This window comes from Globicephala melas, chromosome 18 (genome assembly GCF_963455315.2).
Source record: "Globicephala melas chromosome 18, mGloMel1.2, whole genome shotgun sequence".
NCBI lineage: Eukaryota > Metazoa > Chordata > Mammalia > Artiodactyla > Delphinidae > Globicephala > Globicephala melas.
In genome coordinates, this window is record NC_083331.1 from 61,002,357 (window position 1) to 61,021,739 (window position 19,383).

The window sequence follows — 19,383 nt, forward strand, 5'->3', positions numbered from 1 at the left end:
CCTGTATATATCTGATCTCTTTTTCTATGAGTTTGTTTGTTTTTGAAGTACAATTGGTGTACAGCTCTATGTTAGTTCCTGTTACACAGCATAATGATTTGATATTTCAATACATTTCAAAATAATTGCCATAAGTCTAGTTACAATATGTCACCATACAAAGATATTATGTAGTCATTGACTATATTCCCCACGCTGTGTCTCATTTATTTTACAACTGGAAGTTTGTACCTCTTAATCTCCCTCACCTATTTCTTTCTTTCCCTATTCCCCTCCCCTCTGGCAACCACCTGTTTGTTTTCTGTATTTATGACTCTGTTTCTGTTTAGTTGTGTTCGTTCATTTGTTTTGGTTTTTAGATTCCACATATAAGTGGAATCATACACTATTTGTCTTTTACTGTTTGACCTATTTCACTTAGCATAATACCCTCTAGTTCCATTCATGTTGTCACAAATGGCAAGATTTTATTCTTTTTCATGACTAACTTTATATATATATCACATGTGATACATATATCTCACATATGATATATATATATTACATTATTTATCCATTCATTTATTGATGGGCACTTACGTTGCTTCCATATCTTAACTATTGTAAATAATGCTGCAGTGAGTATAGGGGTGCATATATCTTTTCAAATTAGTGTTTTTTGTTTTCTTCAAGTAAATACCCAGGGATGGAATTGTTGGATTATATAGTAGTTCTATTTTTCATTTTTTGAGGAATTTCCATACTGTTTTCCATAGCAGCTACACCAATTTACATTCTCATCAACAATGCACAAAGGTTCTCTTTTTTTCCATATCCTTGATAACACTTGTTATTTGCTGTCTTTTTGATAATAGCCACTTGGACAATGTGAGGTGATATCTCATTATGGTTTTAATTTCCATTTCCCTGACGATTAGTGATCTTGAGCATCTTTTCATGTGTCTGTTGACCATCTGTATGTCTTCTTCATAAAAATGTCTATTCAGAACCTCTATTTTTTAACTGCATTGTTAGTTTTTTTGATATTGAGTTGTATGGGTTCTTTGAAGATTTTAGATATTAACCCCTACTGGATATATCAGTTACAAATATGTTCTCCCATTCAGTGAGTGGCCTTTTCATTTTGTCGATAGTTTCCTCTGCTGTGCAAAAGCTTTTCAATTTGGCATAGGCTCATTTATTTATTTTGTTTTTGTTTCCCTTGCCTGAGGAGACATACCCAACAAAATATTTCTAAGATAGATATCAAAGAGCTTACTGTCTATGTTTTCTTCTAGAAGCTTTATGGTTTTGGGCCGTATATTTAGGTATTTAACCCATTTGGAATTTATTTTTGTGCATGGTGTGAGAGGGTAGCCAGTTTGATTCTTTTGTGTGTCGCTGTCCAGTTTTTCCAACACCATTATTGAAGAGGCTGTCTTTTCCCCATTGTATATTCTTGCCTCCTTTGTCATAAATTAATTGCCCATATAAGTGTGGGTTCATTTCTGGACTCTCTATTCTGTTCCATTGATATATGTATGTGTTTTTGTACCAGTATGATACTGTTTTGATTACTGTAGCTTTGTAGTATAGTTTGAAATCAGGGAGCATGATTCCTCCAGATCTGTTCTTCTTTCTCAAGATTGTTTTGACTATTCAGGGACTTTTGTGTTTCCACACAAATTTTAAAATTATGTGTTCTAGTTCTGTGAAAAATGCTCTTGGTATTTTGATAGGGATTGCATTGAATCTGTAGATAGCCTTGGGTAGTATGGTCATTTTAATAATATTAATTCTCCTAATCAGTGAACATGGTATATGTTTCCATATGTTTATGTTATCTTCAATTTCTTTCATCAGTGTCTTATAGTTTTCTGAGTACAGGTCTTTTACCTCCTTAGGTAGGTTTATTCCTAGATATTTTATTCTTTTGGATGTGATTGTAAATGAAATTGTTTCCTTAATTTCTCTTTCTGATAGTTCATTGTTAGTGTATAGAAATGCAACAGATTTCTGTATATTAATTTTGTATCCTGCAAATTTACTGAATTCATTGATGAGCTCTAGTAGGTTTTTGATGGTGTCTTGAGGATTTTCTATGTATAGTATCATGTCATTTGCATACAGTGACAGTTTTACTTCTTCCTTTCCAGTTTGGATTCCTTTTGTTTCTTTTTCTTGTCTGCTGTTGTGGCTAGGACTTCCAACACTATATTGAATAAAAGTGGCAAGAGTGGACATCCTTTTCTTGTACCTGATCTTAGAAGAAATGCTTTTAGTTTCTCACCACTGAGTATTATGTTAGCTTGGGTTTGTCATATATGGCTTTTACTATGTTGAAATATGTTTCGTCTCTGCCCACTTTCTGGAGTGTTTTTATCATAAATGGATGTTGAATTTTGTCAAAAGCTTTTTCTGTATCTATTGAGATGATCATATAATATTTATTCTTCAATTTGTCAATGTGGTTATCACACTGATTGACTGATTGGGGATATTGAACCGTCCATTCATCACTGGGATAAATTACACTTGATCATGATGTATGAGTTTTTTAATATAATATTGAAAATTTGGTTTGCTAATACCTTGTTGAGGATTTTTGCATCTGTTTTCATCAGTAACATTCACCTGTAATTTTCTTTCTTTTTTTTTTTTTTTTGCGGTGCGTGGGCCTCTCACTGTTGTGGCCTCTCCTGTTGCGGAGCACAGGCTCCGGATGCACAGGCTCAGCGGCCATGGCTCATGGGCCCAGCCGCTCCGCGGCATGTGGGTCTTCCCAGACCAGGGCACGAACCTGTGTCCCCTGCATCGACAGGCAGACTCTCAACCACTGCGCCACCAGGGAAGCCCTGTAATTTTCTTTTTGTGATACCTTTGCCTGGTTTTTGTATCAGCGTGATGCTGTGTTTGTAGAATGAGTTCCAAAGCTTCCTTCCTCTGCAATATTTTGGAATAGTTTGAGAAAGATAGGTGTTAACTCTTCTCTAAATGTTTGGTAGAATTCACCTGTGAAGCCATCTGGTCCTGGACTTTGTTTTTCTTTTTCTTTGTCACTGATTCAGTTTCATTACTGGTAGTTAGACTGTTTATATTTTCTGTTTCTTCCTGGTTCAGTCTTGGGATATTGTGCATTTCTAGAAATTTATCCATTTCTTTTAGGTTGCCCATTTTATTTGGATATAATTATTTGTAGTAATCTCTTGTGACCCTTTGTATGTCTGTGGTGTCAGTTGTAACTTCTCCTTTTTCATTTCTAATTTGATTAATTTGGGCCCTCTTTCTTTTTTGATGAGTCTGGCTAATGGTTTATCAGTTTTGTCTATCTTTTCAAAGAATCAGCTCTTAGTTTCACTGATCTTTTCTACTGTTTTTTTGTTTTTTCAAATTCTCTCTTTCATTGATTTTTGCTTTATGATTTCTTTCCTTCTACTAACATTTTGTTGTTGTTGTTGTCGTCATTGTTCTTATTTTTCTAGTTCTTTTAGGTATAAGGTTTGGTTGTTCTTCTGAGATTTTTTTTTTCCCTGAAGTAAGCTTGTATTGCTATAAACTTCACTCTTAGAACTTTTTCTGCTGCATCCTATAGATTTTAGATTGTTGTGTTTTTATTTTCATTTGTCTCTAGGTATTTTTTGATTTCTTCTTTGATTTCTTCAGTGATCCATTTGTTGTTTAGTAGCATATTTTTTAACCTTCCTTTGTTTGTGTTTTTTGCCTGCCGGTGGATGGGGCCAGTTTCTGACAGTTTCCTGTGGGATCCAGGGTATCCTAAGGCTGGTGTCAACCCACTGGTATCATTTTTCTGGTGGGCATATAGGACATGAACCTGTAATGTGCAGTGCTGATCATTCATGTCTGATACGTAACATCTAATGCTTGCTAAATGAACAGGTAATTATTATGAAAAATATTCTATGTATTCCAGGGCCTGATCTTCAGGTTTGCATAGCCAAAAACCCTGCATGTTGCACCAGGAAGATGGAGGAAAGTTATCAAATTGCAGCTCGCCAAGATATGCAGCAGGTGCTTCAAACATCCAGCTCTACATTAAAGTTTCTGATATCTCGAAACACAGCTGCCTTTCAAGGTAAATGTATCATTTCTGAAACTGAACGTAAATCTTGCTATGTAATTTACCTATTATTATTATTATACTGGTAAATTTGTCTAGGTTTACTTCTTTGTCTTTGCATATTATTCTGGTATAAAATGAGGTTTTAGCTTTTTCTGACCTTCACAGCTTGTTTCTGAGGTTATTCTGGGGCATATAAATTGACTTAGAGTAGGGAGTCTGTAATGTTAGTGAAATTTATGCCTTTCTGGGGGTTCTGCCAAATCCCGCAATACTCTGACCCATGGTCTTACTTCAGTATGAACAGACATGATTATTAGATTCTATTAAAATAGTCTATAAAACAAAGTCTCATCACTTTTAACTGGGTAATGATAGATTCATTTTCAAAAATATAATTAAAAAATATTTGTCTAATTTTTTCCTCTACTACTTCATGTGATTTTCCTAAGAACACCAGTGTGATATATCGAAGGGTAGACAAGTCTGATAAATAGTAAAATAAGAAATATTAATTGGATGTTTAAGGGTCAGCTACGACCAGAACTCAACCTTAATTCAAACAATATATTCAGAAATAAAATGAATGGGTTATAAAATTATAATACACATTGGAAAACAGGTGATCTTTTTCTTATTTCAGTCATCTCCTCTGTACAATTCCTTATTGCTACAATAAAATAGCTTAATTTATTTTTCCTTTTATAAAGCATTAGCTATTCTGTGTATTATTAGAATGAAAATATTTAGATTACACTGCTTTTCAAACAAAATTATTGCTTTTGTTCAATGCAAAATATAACTTCTGCTAGTATTCCTTTTAAATAAGTATATTAATGTCAATCTATTTAAATAATTTGTGCTTTGTTTACATACAGAACTAAATCACAAAGCTGATTAGTTTTTAAAACTATACTTATTAAATAAAATAAATGTAATAAATCTGGACAGAATTTAAGTTGAATTAAAATGTAGTTCATGATGAATTGATGATTTTTTTATAGAAATTGTGACATGTCAGATTTGAAGATGTTTTAATCCAGTAATATTTTTAGATGTCTTAGAAAACAACCTTATTTATGTTATGGAATTTATTCATGTGAAATTGTTGGAGGCAAATATATTGATATGCCTTTTAAGCAAAGATTGGTGGCTTGAACTGACTGAACTAGAAGATATTAACCACCCACAGAAAGTGATGTAATGATTTTTTCTTATGAAAATGATAGTGTGTACAATATGGAAAATACAGTTTAGAGATAAAGGGGGCAGTGAATAAATCAACCTTACCAGAACAGGGAGATGTGGATGGGAATTGTGGACCATATGCTTGAACAGGTAAGTTGGACTCACGTGAAAGAAGACTTGAAACATCAACTTGAGTTTGAGAGAATCATTAAAGATTTTTGAACAGGGAAGCTTCATTATGATTTCTCATGTTTTAATGTCAAAACTAAATCCCTCCAAGTAAGAAGGTATGGCCGAAGAAGATCGTGACAAGTCAAACCTACGTTTTTGGAGAGCAGTGTTAACCATGTAGGTGAAAGAAAGCGCCAGCAGTTACCGTCACATAGGGACTCAATGAATGGTAGTTGAACGTTTTCTTCTGTCTTCAAATATACTCTAAAAACCTTTTCACATATTGTTGGATAAATTGATCAAGATAGAGCACATTAAATTCAAAAGATTGGGAAAAATCTAAAACCTGGAATGTTTAGACTTTTAACATGGGTTTAGGCTGCTGAAAACTTTTGGTGATATTGCTAAAAGTTTGGCGACAACTGATCAGTAGTATAAGGACATGAGATTATCTCTACTGGAGTGTCAGTTAATATTATGTATAACTTTTGTTATTTTTTGTTCAGTAAATTGCACCTGATATATTTAACAGGGTGAGTTTTGCTGTGTATTTAAGTATCAATTACAAAAGTGAAAAAAGTAGGGCCTTTCTTAAATATAATTTGTTATAATAAATTCTCCCTTTGTGACATATCAATTTTATTTAAGAATCATGAGAAGGCAAGACAGCTGTAGAAGAAATTTTCCTAAAGACTAACTTTACTGGAACAAATTCTCTTACAAGAAGAATACCTGCTTTTAATTTAATGAATAGAATAAGTAGCTTCAGGCTTAGTTCCATAAAAACAAGCTAAATATATGTGCTAAAAGCCATTTGAGAGATCACATTTGCTGTATCATAACTGAACAGGCTACTTTATCAATAGGTAAAGCCCTCTGTCTAGTTTCTATGTAATGACAATGTCTGAACACAAATCAGCCTTTGTGTTTCCTAAGAAGAAAGAAGCTAATACATTTTAGTGGGAAACTTAGTCTGCTTGAGAGCAATTTAATGGAGGAAATCATTTCACTGCTTAAGTCATGTAAGTAGATGTGCTACATTTCGATCTTTTTATTTTTTAATATTTCACTTCTATTTGCTACTTCAGCAGTACTACCCTGTCCTTTTAGCCATATTGTGGGTTATAAAAGACTTTCGACTGGGATGTAGTATGGTCCCTTCTCTCATAGATCTTATGGGGTTCCTCGGCAGCATGTTTTTTTTTTTGCGGTACGCGGGCCTCTCTCTGTTGTGGCCTCTCCCGTTGTGGAGCACAGGCTCCGGACGCGTAGGCTCAGCGGCCATGGCTCACGGGCCCAGCCGCTCTGCGGCATGTGGGATCTTCCTGAACCGGGGCAAGAACCCGTGTCCCCTGCATCGGTAGGCGGACTCTCAACCACTGCGCCACCAGGGAAGCCTGGCAGCATGTTTTTGAAGTAAACCTTTGGATATGACTGGTGGGGATGATCGCTTGGATGTGTGGGTGTAGCGGACCCCACACGACTGTAAGATAAAGGCTGCTGGGAGGCTGGGATTGCTCCGAAGAGAGGAGACAGTGCCGGCAGCTGGTACCAGAAGACATAAGGTTATTCCACGTACAGCCCACATTCAGCTCTGGAATTTAGCCCTGGAAGGTAATATCACTGGGACTGGAATCAGCCTCCTTACTGGGATAATTCTACTTTTTTCAGTTAAGGTGTTATAGGTCTCCTGAAAATAAAACAGGCAAACAAAAATATGGTTTTGGAAGAACCCATAAGTACGACCTGGGGTTCACTGTGTCCTGTGGGTTGTCATTCACGTAGCATACAGCCTCTGATAAGATGAAAGGAGCAAGCGGGTATCCCTGTGTCTGTTGCTCTTCATGAATTAGTGGTGCTGTTTGCACAGAGACTGCTGGCTTCGTCACAGTGCAGACAACAACTGCTCTTCATTTTCAGGGGCTTGATTACGTTCATGAATAAAGCGGGCAGCCTGCAATAATGCGAAAGAGTTTGTTTCCCTTCAGCCGCTTTATGAGTGTGGGATTGCCTGCCTCGAAAACCTTTTGCCGGGGGGTAGGGGGTGGTGGTGGTGGGATGAATTGGGAGATTGGGATTGACATGTATACACTAATATGTATAAAATAGATAACTAATAAGAACCTGCTGTATAAAAAATAAATAAAAATAGAGATCATACTTTAAAAAAGAAAAGAAAACATTTTGCAAATATTTTTTATAAATGTTTTATTTATTTATACACTAAAGTTTGGTGTGACTCCTGAAGAAATAGTGGAAGTTGACAGAGAATGTGTCAACCACTGTAAAAAAGCAACTCTTACCCAGCTTTCAAATTTGTCAGTTTTAAAATCTCTGTTTAAGTAAGAGAATAGGGCTTAGTTTTTGTTTTCTTTAATTTAAAACTATAAAAAATTTTCAGCATAATTTTCAAAAATAAACTGCAGGAATATTTGGGAGAATACAGAAGCTTATCTTTTGTTTAAACATTATAAAGATAAGGTTAAGAAGTTTTATCTTTCCTTAGAGATAGATCTTTTCCTATTTCTCTCATCTTCAAATAGCTCACATATTTCTAAAATATATGGTATATACTAAGTCTTTATTCTGGAAGTTTCCAGTTTTTTATATGGCATTTAAAAAGTGCATTATCACAAAAGACTCAGTGATGAACGATATCTAGAACAAGAAGGAGTTAATATTTTTGTTGACGATTTCATTCTCTGGGCTAATTAAATTTTCATTCTTTTTTTTTTTTTAACATCTTTATTGGGGTATAATTGCTTTACAATGGTGTGTTAGTTTCTGCTTTATAACAAAGTGAATCAGTCATACATAAACATATGTTCCCATATGTCTTCCCTCTTGCGTCTCCCTAAATTTTCATTCTTGATTAAAAGTACCTGAAAGATTGGTAAGCTTGTCCTCTTGGGTTGAAATGTTAGATTTAGGACTTTAATAAAAATTACATTCCTATTTTTAATGAAATATAGGAGTGTGTTCAAAATTAAATATCTTTGTTTAAAAAGCAGGTAAATTAAGAGTGAGAATGTGAATGTAATTAAAGTATTGTCCTCTTTTACACTAACAGATATTACCTACTGTGAAGTGTATAGCTAGTGTATAGCTACTGTAAAACTGGTGTAAAATGTATGTACATATCCACATACATATAATCGAAGGCACAAGGATGTAGTGAATATTTGAATACCTTAACGTATGAGAAGATGAGTAGATTTATATAAATGTTACAATAGTAAGCCTGGAGTACATTAATCTTAGTTTGTTCACTTTTGTTATGCTTTACAGAGGTGAACGATATTTAAAATTATCCCTTGGAAGAGCATTATGTGCAAGGATAAAGGAACAGTGTTATTTCTAACACTGAGAATTACCTGATCAAAGGCCCAAGGGTAAGAGAACAGGTAGCCTTAGACTGGCAGTGTTGAGGAGACGTGTTGGCTTTTCTCTTTCTCTAGACCTAGAGCAGATATGCAGTAAATGTAGTTAACTGAACTGCATGAATACATGGATAAATGAATGAATGATACTTAGCAGGAAGCTGGTTCTGAAATAAAATGAAAGCGTTCCGCTCTCCCTCTCCCCCTTCATCCTTCCCTTCCCTTCATGCATTTAATATCTCTGTTGAGTACCTACTAAGTGCCGGCACCGCCAGGTGCTTAGATGGTATGTTGCCCAAATTTTCAAGCTATTTTACTTTTATTGGCTCCTTCAGGCTTCTGATACGCCAACATTTGTTTACTGATTTTATAAGCTAGGAAGGAGGGAAGTCCCTGGCTTTCCAGTGGTTAGGACTCAGCACTTTCACTGCCGAGGGCCTGGGTTCAAGATCCTACAAGCTTCATGGCGTACCCCTCCCACCCCCGGCTCCCAGTAACCAGGAAGGAGCACGTTATAATGTTTCTGTCGGTGGTGTATTCTGAATGTGATTGCATTTTCCCCTTGGTTTGAAGCAGCGCGTGGTTTAGTGTGTTATCTCACACGGCAGCCACCAGTGCAATTGGTCTTTATCCAACTGTCCTGTATCTCTGAAACGTTAAAAAATTTTTTTTTTGAATCTGTGTCAGCAAGCTGCTATTAATTATGAAAATGACTAATTTTAATATATTCTAGATGAAAGTTCCAGAGCTTAAATTACTTTTCAGCTGGAAATAAAGCTTGCTTTGCATGAAGCAAAAAAAATTGAAAAGCGTAGAACTAAGTGTGGAAACACATTGAAGTGTAGAACTAAGAGGTTACTTTGCCATATTTCTTTTTTAAGTTTTAGGAAGTAAACTTTCAGTTGTTTTAATTCTGACTGATGATAGGTTATGATAATATCACCTATTGCTATGATAATCTTACCTAGAAAGCACAATAACCTGCTTATGGTAGGCTAAACAATTCTTTCTTGATTTTATATTAAATACATTTTCAGTTAAGTCTTTTTTTTTTTTAAAGTTGTACCTTTCTCTTAATTATTTTGGCACAATCAGGCTTTTCTATTTCTTTTTTTTCTTTTAAATTAATTAATTTATTTTTGCTGTGTTGGGTCTTCGTTTCTGTGTGAGGGCTTTCTCTAGTTGTGGCAAGCGGGGGCCACTCTTCATTGCAGTGCGCGGGCCTCTCACTATCGCGGCCTCTCTTGTCGCGGAGCGCAGGCTCCAGACGCGCAGGCTCAGTAGTTGTGGCTCACGGTCCCAGTTGCTCCGTGGCATGTGGGATCCTCCCAGACCAGGGCTTGAACCCGTGTCCCCTGTATTAGCAGGCAGATTCTCAACCACTGCGCCACCAGGGAAGCCCATTTTCAGTTAAATCTTTTCAGTGTGAGAACTGTGCATTTATTGCCTAGAAGATGAGTTGGCATTTCATCAGGGTCTTTATCATTTTGTTATCTTCATATTTGTTTAATCTTACTTTTACATGAGGGATCACAAGGGATGATTCTTAAAAGGTAACTATGTATTGAGTAAAGGCCAGGACGTGTGGGAGGTTACAACTAGCTATGTTTTTGAGATTTATCTGTCCCCCTATCTCTTACTCATCTGTGTGAATTGATTTATACAATTTCTTTTTATAGATATGTGGCATTTATTTACCCTCCCTGTGATGGATATTTTAATAATTCCCAACTTATATTTGCACTTGTAGTGCTGCAACAAACATTCTTGTTCATGTCTCCGAGGGCATGTGTTTCTCTAGGGTTTATATGTAGAAGTGAAATTGTGGCTTATAGGCTGTGACCTCATCAACTTGACCAGATATTTTGCAGAATTACTCTTCTAAGGAGCTGAACCTATTTAAACTCCCACAAGCAGTGGTGTGCTTTGTCCTTATTCCACATCCTTCCCAACACTTCCCAATAATTCTGAAATTATTGTCAGAATTTAAAAAAAAATTCTAAAAAATTTTTTTAATTAAAAAAGAATTTTAAAATAAAATTTGATGAACTGATAGATGTGAAATGGTACCTTGTTTTCAAAACGTGCAGTTTCCTAATTACTGGGGTGTCTGAATGTCTTTCCAAAAATACTTCTTTATTTTGCGTGTTCTTTATTTTCTCTTATGAATATGTCTTGTGAATCTGTATACACACTTAGGAGATATGTACCATGTTGTGTTTCTGTATGTATTAAAAATTTTCTTCTAGGTACAGATATTGCCACATCTTAAAGTTTTAGCTAAAATAATTCAAATTTCTTTCCATATTCTATGGCAGTTCAAGCTCTCCAGAAGTTTTCTGCACATTTCCACAGTCTGCAGTCTCATGGTTACTACTGCCTCTGCTTCCCTGCTTTCTTTCATTTGCTTTTGTGTCTCTTTTTCTAGCATATTAATTTCATATGAAAATTTTTTTCTTAATTACCACTCCATAGACACACACATACACGTACACACATTAACCTAAGTTGTATGTATAAAATAAATTTTATGAGATGATGGTGATAAAGGAAGGTGAAGTCTAAAAATCACAAATAATTTCAAATTGAACACGGATTCCCGTGTTTGCAAGTGTTTTCTAGCCCACCCTCCACCATCAATCCATGGAACTACCATCCTCACATCATTCTCTCTGGCCCTCGTGTCTCCCACTTCCTTGTGTGATACTCTGCTCTTCTCAGATGGTGAGATGAGGGGATCTTCTGGTTCCTTACATTTATTATATGAGCATGGAGATAGCAACCGTCACGTGGCTCTGAGGGTGAATTTAAAAGAAATACTTTTGTTTTAGGTTAAAAAACCTTTTATCTTTTTATGTTAAAAATTTCCCCAGCTTTATTGAGATATAATTGATATTGTGTAAATGTAAGATGTACAACCCATTGATTGGATACTCTTACGTATTGCAGCATGGGTACCACTGTGTTGTTAGCTAACACCTCCATCAAGTCACATAATTACCAGTTCTTTTTTGCAGCAAGAACATTTAAGATCTACTCTTTCAGCAACTTTCAAGTATATACTACAGTACTGTTAACTGTAATCACAGTGATGTTCATTATATCCCCAGAACTTAATCATTTTGTAACTAGAAGTTTGTATTCTTTGACCAGGGTCACTTCTCCGCCCTCCAGCCCCTGCTAAGCACCATTCTACTCTCTAAACTTAGTACTTGTTGATCAACCTATTGTCTATTAGATATTTTAGAAACAATGAATTTCCTAAATCCCACATTCATGCAAAGTACAGTGACCTTTTATAAAGTGTAGACAAGGTATGTAATCTTTTTTTTCCTAGTATTTAAATTGAGTCTGTTTTATATTTTCAGATGTTAATGTTGATAATATTAGTAATCTATGGAAAGAAAGAAACAATTAATTATTAACTACTTTTGAAACAGAGCTCATTTATCTTAGAAGTGTTTACTTCCAAAAGTAGTAATAGGCTATTAAAGTTAATCAGGCATTTTTAGAAGATTCAAAATATGTTTTCTTTAAAATATTTTTCTTATAACTAAATATAGAAAAAAAGAAAATAAGCTGAATTAATATCAAATTTTTCTAAATATTGTGTGGCAGTAAACGTCAAGGGAAACTTGTGATGTCACTAATGTGTGGTTGACACTCACTTTGTAATGTAATATTTATGAATTCTTTTAAAAACCTTTTACTCCATGAACAAACTTTTTCATTATGTTGATAATGCAATCTAAAATGGACATGATATTAAAAGTGAAATTCATGCTTTCCCCCACCCCCAGATTAGCTTTGTGCATTTAACATCTGAATATGGATTTTTTTGATGATGTCAGCTAATATATTTTGTCAATGTGTGTCTTGGAATTAATATTTCTAACAGTAAGCAGTTTTAATATTGAAAGTAGGGTATTTCCCTGTTTATAAGAGGCTGGTAGAAAGGTAAAGATTGAGGGATCCTTTGAATATATCTAAATTTATTTAATGTGAAGAATACAATTACAGTAAAAGTAATAATTTCATTATATGTTTTTACTGATTATAAATTTCATTAACAAATTCTGTTGAAATATACCCTTGATGCACTTACCAGCTCTTTTGATAGATCATTTTTTTAATAGCTATTTTTGAGTCAACATATTTAGTTTCATGAAGGGTGATTTGTCTCTATTAAATGTCCAATGTATTTTAAGGCCCTACAAAATTTTATCTAAGCTAGGTAATGCTATGATTTAATGATCAATTTATTTATATTATTTTTACAAGAAAGATAAAATATTGGCATTATTAAAATATTAAAGAAATTATTTTAAAACTCAACAATGTGTCTTTTCACATTTTGCGTACTACCTCATAAGTAGTAGTTTATCGTGAGATATTAATTTGTGTCTCACTGTGGTTGTTGTGTGGCATATGCCACATGAAAACCTTTTGTTTTTCCTCTGCCTTACTGGTTGAACCCCACGTTTGGGGGTGATCACCCTCTGTGGCAATGTGCTTAGGGACAGTGAACCCTGCTGGAGCTCTAGGGGATGGTGTAAAATGAAATAGGAAGTGTGTGTATGGTGGTGAAGTTTTGAATAGCTGTGGTGGGAAATGGGAAAGCGGCCCATTTGGGAAAGCGGCCCAAATGGGAAAGCTCAGCGGCCATGGCTCATGGGCCCAGCCGCTCCGCGGCATGTGGGATCTTCCCGGACTGAGGCATGAACCCGTGTCCCCTGCATCGGCAGGCGGACTCTCAACCACTGCGCCACCAGGGAAGCTCTAATTTTTAAATATTTTTTTTTAAAACCACTTTGTTGAGGTATGATTGATAAACAAAAAGCTGTATTTCCTGTATAAAACTTGATACAAACAATTTGGAGATAAGTATACACCTGTGAAACCATCACCACAATCTACGCCATAAACATATTGGAGGAGGTTGATCATTGACAAGAGTAATGGTGTGGAAGAGCCAGGCGACATCCAGCTCCTCCCTACGGCCCAGCTCTGTAAAGTAGATGTAGAGATGTTTCTTTCTTTCTTTTTTTTTTTAATTGGGGTATAGTTGATTTACAATGTTGTGTTAGTTTCTGCTGTACAGCAAAGTGAATCAGTTATACATATACATATATCCACTCTTTTTGGATTCTTTTCCTATATAGGCCATTACAGAGTATTGAGTAGAGTTCCCTGTGCTGTACAGTAGGTCCTTATGAGTTATCTATTTTATATATAGTAGTGTGTATGTGTCAATCCCAATCTTCCAGTTTATCCCTACTCCCCCTTACCCCTGGGAACCATAAGTTTATTTTCTACATCTGTGACTCTATTTCTGTTTTGTAGATGAGTTCATTTGTAGCCTTTTTTTAGATTCCACATATAAACAATATAATATACAATGCGATATTACTCAGCCTTAAAAGAGAACAAAATAATGCCATTTGCAGCAACATGGATGGACCTAGAGATTGTCATACTGAGTGAAGTAAGTCAAACAGACAAAGAGATGTTGTTTCAATAACATATATCTAAATATGAAAATAAAATTAATTTTGATAGACTAACTCATGATTCTATCCAATGAAACCTATTTTCAATACTTAGCATAATTTAAAGTGAAGGGCTTTATAAAGAAATGAATAACACACAAATAAGTAAGATTGACTTGAATGAAATTTGTAAACAAACTTTGAGAATGGACTGGAGAAAGCATGTAGTGAGAGAAAGTATTTAGAATAAAGTTGCATAATAGAAATTATGGGCAAAATCATGAGTTTATATATGAAAAATTTATTTTAAACTTATTTTAATTATAAAAGGTATAACATGGTTATATAAAATTGAAAATAAAATCTTTGTCAATAACTCAGCAAGTAAGGTTCTGTGATGAGCTTAAGTCCCTTAAGACTCAAATTTGAAGTCTTGGTGGTAATTCTTAGAACACCAAGAGCACATTTTACATTTTTATATAAATAAAAATGAACTAAGTTCTGTTTACCAAACAATATCAATAATTATCAATCATTTCAATAATGTCTTTTTATTATATCATCTCTTAATGAATTAGAAATACTTACAGTTCATATAAGTGGCATTATTGTCTAATTTGAAATTTTAAATAATATAATAATTCATTTTAAATTATAAAGTACAGTTTATTAAAACTGTGAGAATTTTCTTAATAGTTAAGCTTTTTTCCCCTCTATAGCCTTGGGGGAAGAGCAGATTAAGATTAAAATATTAAACAATCGTCCATAATATTTAATTGGTAAAGTGGTAAGATATAATGGAAAATAAAATACCTCTCTTTCTTCAGGCAAATAGAGGACTTAAATTTTATAGCCATTCCTCAATGTAGCTGTTCATGATGGGAAATTATCCATGCATATCTTCATGCTTTTAGCATAAAATATATCTAGCAATAAATGGGATATATATGCTATAGCTCTCATGCAGAAGGCAAAGAGCTTGAAACAGCATCTCAAGATCCAGAAAGTCATAACAGTAAATAAAAGGTAATTGTTGGATAGCTATGCTGTGTTTCTTTTATGCCAGAGTAATTCTGCCTGTGGGCTAACTTTAGTATAAACAAAGATAATTGAACTTTTGCACCTTGAAGAATATTTTCCTCTTGTACTATTTCTTTGACTCCATCTCCTCAGGGTGTAAACTTGACTTGAATGTTAACTTATGAAGCATATTCATTTTTTTACCATAAGTAGGAATAAACTGAAGCTACTTTATAGTAGAATAAACATTGGTCTTTGTTATGGGAAAACATTTGTTATTGTTATCAGATAGGCAACATGCTTAAGAGTTTAAGAACAGGGTTCTAGAGTTAGAGAACCTGAGTTTGAATACTCTCTCAAGACCTGCATCTAGGCTTTCATTTCCTTGCTTGTAGGATGGGGATAATAATAGTACCTTCTTCTAGGTTGCAATTAATAAGAATTGGTCATGGTAATTCCAGTAAAGTAACTAGTATCATGCCTGGTATGTAATAAGCACTCAGTAGATGGTAGCTATCCTTCTTCCTTTACGTGTGGTGTATATTTTTTCCCTAACATTTGAGTGGCAGCAGAACATCTCAGGGTAAAAATTGTCTAATGGAATTTCTGTAAGTGGGGAATTGCATAAAGTCAATTGGCACATTATCAGAAGTGCCTCAGTGGCGAGGCAGGAGAAGGGCCTTGGTGATCCAGACTTCCTTGGACCTGCTCCCGATGGGCTTTCCAAGAGTTAAATTGCAGGTTTGTGGGGTTATGGCCAAACATGCTCTCTAATGGTAAAGACAAGCCATTGAGAGAAATTATTTGGTGAATAATAACTGGTACATTTTAAAGCAAACTCTTTTTACTGCCCAGCTGGTAATCAGATGTAATTTCGAATTTCATTAAATGGTATTAAATTGTAATATTTTGACTCTCACTGTAGTAGAAACTAACATAAACACCAAAATCTAAGGTTTGGTGCAAAGCGACAGAGTCCATGGAAAACTATTCAGTGGCTTAACGAAAGCCTTAATCTTCTTAGTATCCTTTGCCAAATGAGAAGAACTTCACATGTGAAAGGCTTTTGATATTTTTGATATTGCTAGATTCATTTGATCACTTTCGGGGATGTATGCAGTTTACTTTGGCATTTCTTTAGATTATGCATTTGTGAGTTTTCAGATAGAGCCACTAACTTTAAATTGGTCCTTTCACAACAGCATGGAATCAATAAGTAAATGCATAGTCTTCAGAGCAATGTGAAAGGTTTTGTGCTTGGTAGAATATGGCAAAAAGTTTCATCTAAGATTTCACTGAACTACTTTGGAGGGTACTGTTCATTAAGATAATTTTTATTTTGGTCCAAATGTTGCTAATTATTGTTCCATAAAATTATGTCACTATTTGATAGTTGTACTTCCTACCTGCTGGAAATGTGAAATATTATTATTGCTTGTCTGGGCAGCATTTTAGAGGGTTTTCTCTTTATGTGAGGAAAGACAATATGGAGAGAGATGGACACGAAATCCCTGGAAAGTGTGATTTAGGAAAGGGGTCAGAGGGGTGGACAAAGGTGTCCTGCGGTTTAAGAAGGAACAATAAATTCTCTGTTCATGTTATGATTTTTAAAATCTGGGTTTAATATGCTTACTTTCTAGCTGTAGTCTCAGGGCAATACTTTAGGATGATCTAGGCCAATTTGCTTAATTTGTTTTTATTACGAACCTTCACAGTAGGTTTAAATTAAATTATCTCTGTATTTGGCAACTCTTACGCAATATATTTAGTGTATTTGTTATTTTAATGGGATCGTATATTTCGAATGCAAATTAAGAATATATTTAATAATCGTCAGCCTACACTGGTGCAGCTATTCTGGAAAGCAATTTGACAACACTTAGCAAAAATATGTGTTCTCTCTCCCTCTTTTTCTTCTTTCTGATTCTCTACTGCTTATATATATATATTGGAAAATTTTTTAGAGAACATTTGGGGACATATAAATGCATATTAATTGCAGTGTTTCTTGTAATAGCTGGCAGTTGAGGCAGTCTGGGTGTCTGTAATTGAGGGAAAGGTAAGAAAAATACACAGAAATGCATTATGGAATAGTATGCATCATGAGGAGTAATCAACTGGATGCGTACCTAGTGACAGGAATAGACTTTAAAAACATAAGGTAGAGTGAAGAAGGGCAGAGTGAGAATGAGGTATGTAGCACAATACCATATATGTATCTTAAAAATACATGTACCAAACAATTCTATATATTTTACTGGAACACATAAAAATCAAAGAGTTCACATGAAGCACATTAGAGTGATTGCTTAAGGGAATATGATTGTATAATTATTGTATCATCCAACCTCATACATTTTAAGAGATCTGGGGGATGTGAAGAATAGCTAGGAAGAAGGAAAGTGAAAGAAAGTGAAATTCTTAGGTATAAACCTTCCAAAACTTGTACAGGATCTGTACGCTGAAAATGCTGATGGAAAAAAAAATCAAAGAACCTGAATAAATGGAGAGACATACCATATTCATGAATTGGGAGACTCAACGTAGTAAAGATGACCTTTTTACCTAAATTACTCTATAGGTTTAACATAATTTTTATCAAAATCCTAGCAGACTTTGTGTGACCTATGCAGGCTTTTTCTAAAATTTATATGGAAAAGCACAGGACCTGAAATAGCTTAAACAACTTGGACAAAGAAGAGTGAAGTGGGAGGAATCACTCAACCAGACAATGAGACTTACTATATAGCTACATTAATTGAAAGTGTGGCGTTGGCAGAGGGATAGACACATAGAACCGATTAAAGAGCCCCAGAATAGACCCACAAAATTATGCCCAATTGATTTTTGATAGGTGCAAAAGCCATTCAATGGAGGAAGGAATTCCTATTCAACACACTGTGCTGAGCAGTTGGGTATCCATAGGCAAAATATTATTGTAATATTTTTGTATTAAAATGTCTAAATGTTTCAACCCAAAGATTTTCACAGGTTCTGTCTTTTCTGCGTTCATTTAAAGAACTTTTCTTTAATTTTTTCCCTAAGGCAAAATTTATTAAATAAGTCACCCCTGTGAATCTATTGAATATTCCATCAAATCTAAGTGCTGTTAATCATAGACCCTCTCAATTTCAGTGCATTCTAGTAGGCAGTATAAATTTATTCAGATAAATATGGTAGCTTCATCAAAAGCTTCTTCCCAGAATTTGAGTTAAACTAAATAAAAGTTAAATCATAAACATCGTTTGAGATCTCACTGTTTACTCAGTTCTTCTCTTGCTTTTTTCAGTAAGGACAAATTTCAGTGTCTCTTTGTTTGAAATGCTTTCAAGAATTGAAATATGTTAAAAGTTTTTAAAACTGTTTTTTAGTATGTATTTATTAAATATTGAGTTAAGATTTTGGCTGATTTCTTTTGGTTGTAGTATGACCAGTTAGTTTATCTAATAGTCTGAATGAGAGAAAAAAAGGACTGAGTTTTGTTCATGATGATAGAGAATAGGGGAGAAAGAAATTCTAAGTATATTTAGAAGATAATTTTAACAAGACTGGGTAACTGAATGACTGTGGGGTGGGATTAGGAAGAGAAGGAACCCAGGATCAATGTTGAGTCTTGCAAGAGAATACTCTCAGGGACTGATTTATGTTGTCCTCATTTTCCTTATTTCTATCTTAATTTTTAGTAAATTTTTTTTTTTGAAAATTCTGTTCAACTCCAAGTCTGTGTGTAAGCTGCTCTAGAGAATCCATCCATTCCTTCGTCAATATTTTACTTAGTATATGTCAAATACTGGGCACTTAACTGTATTCAGGCAGTCCTCGATTTGCACAATTTTGTGTAACTGAAACTCATGCCCATCTGAACCGGGTCCTTGACTGACATGGCTCCATTGATCTTAGTTACCAGAGAACTGTGCAAAACGAGGGCCGCTCTAGGACTGAAAATGATGACTGCTTTCAACAAGCTTAAAATCTATGGCTGGAAATAGACGATTACCTTTCAGTGTGTTTTAAGGACTTAAGGATACCTTTCAGGATATAAGATAAGATCTCAGACAGATGACATCTGATGTGGATT

General features: G+C 34.7%; 1 protein-coding gene across 4 annotated transcripts in view; it reads left to right on the forward strand.

Annotated features, from left to right (window-relative positions):
- GPC5 (glypican 5) overlaps nt 1-19,383 on the forward strand; it is a 1,392,911-nt gene that overhangs the window by 57,285 nt on the left and 1,316,243 nt on the right. For all 4 annotated transcript variants that reach the window (XM_060288187.1, XM_030856918.2, XM_060288185.1 and 1 more), the window contains exon 2: nt 3,911-4,072. In XM_060288187.1, coding sequence (XP_060144170.1) covers nt 3,964-4,072 — 109 coding nt within the window. In that variant the 5' untranslated portion in view covers nt 3,911-3,963. The remainder of the gene's footprint in view (nt 1-3,910; nt 4,073-19,383) is intronic.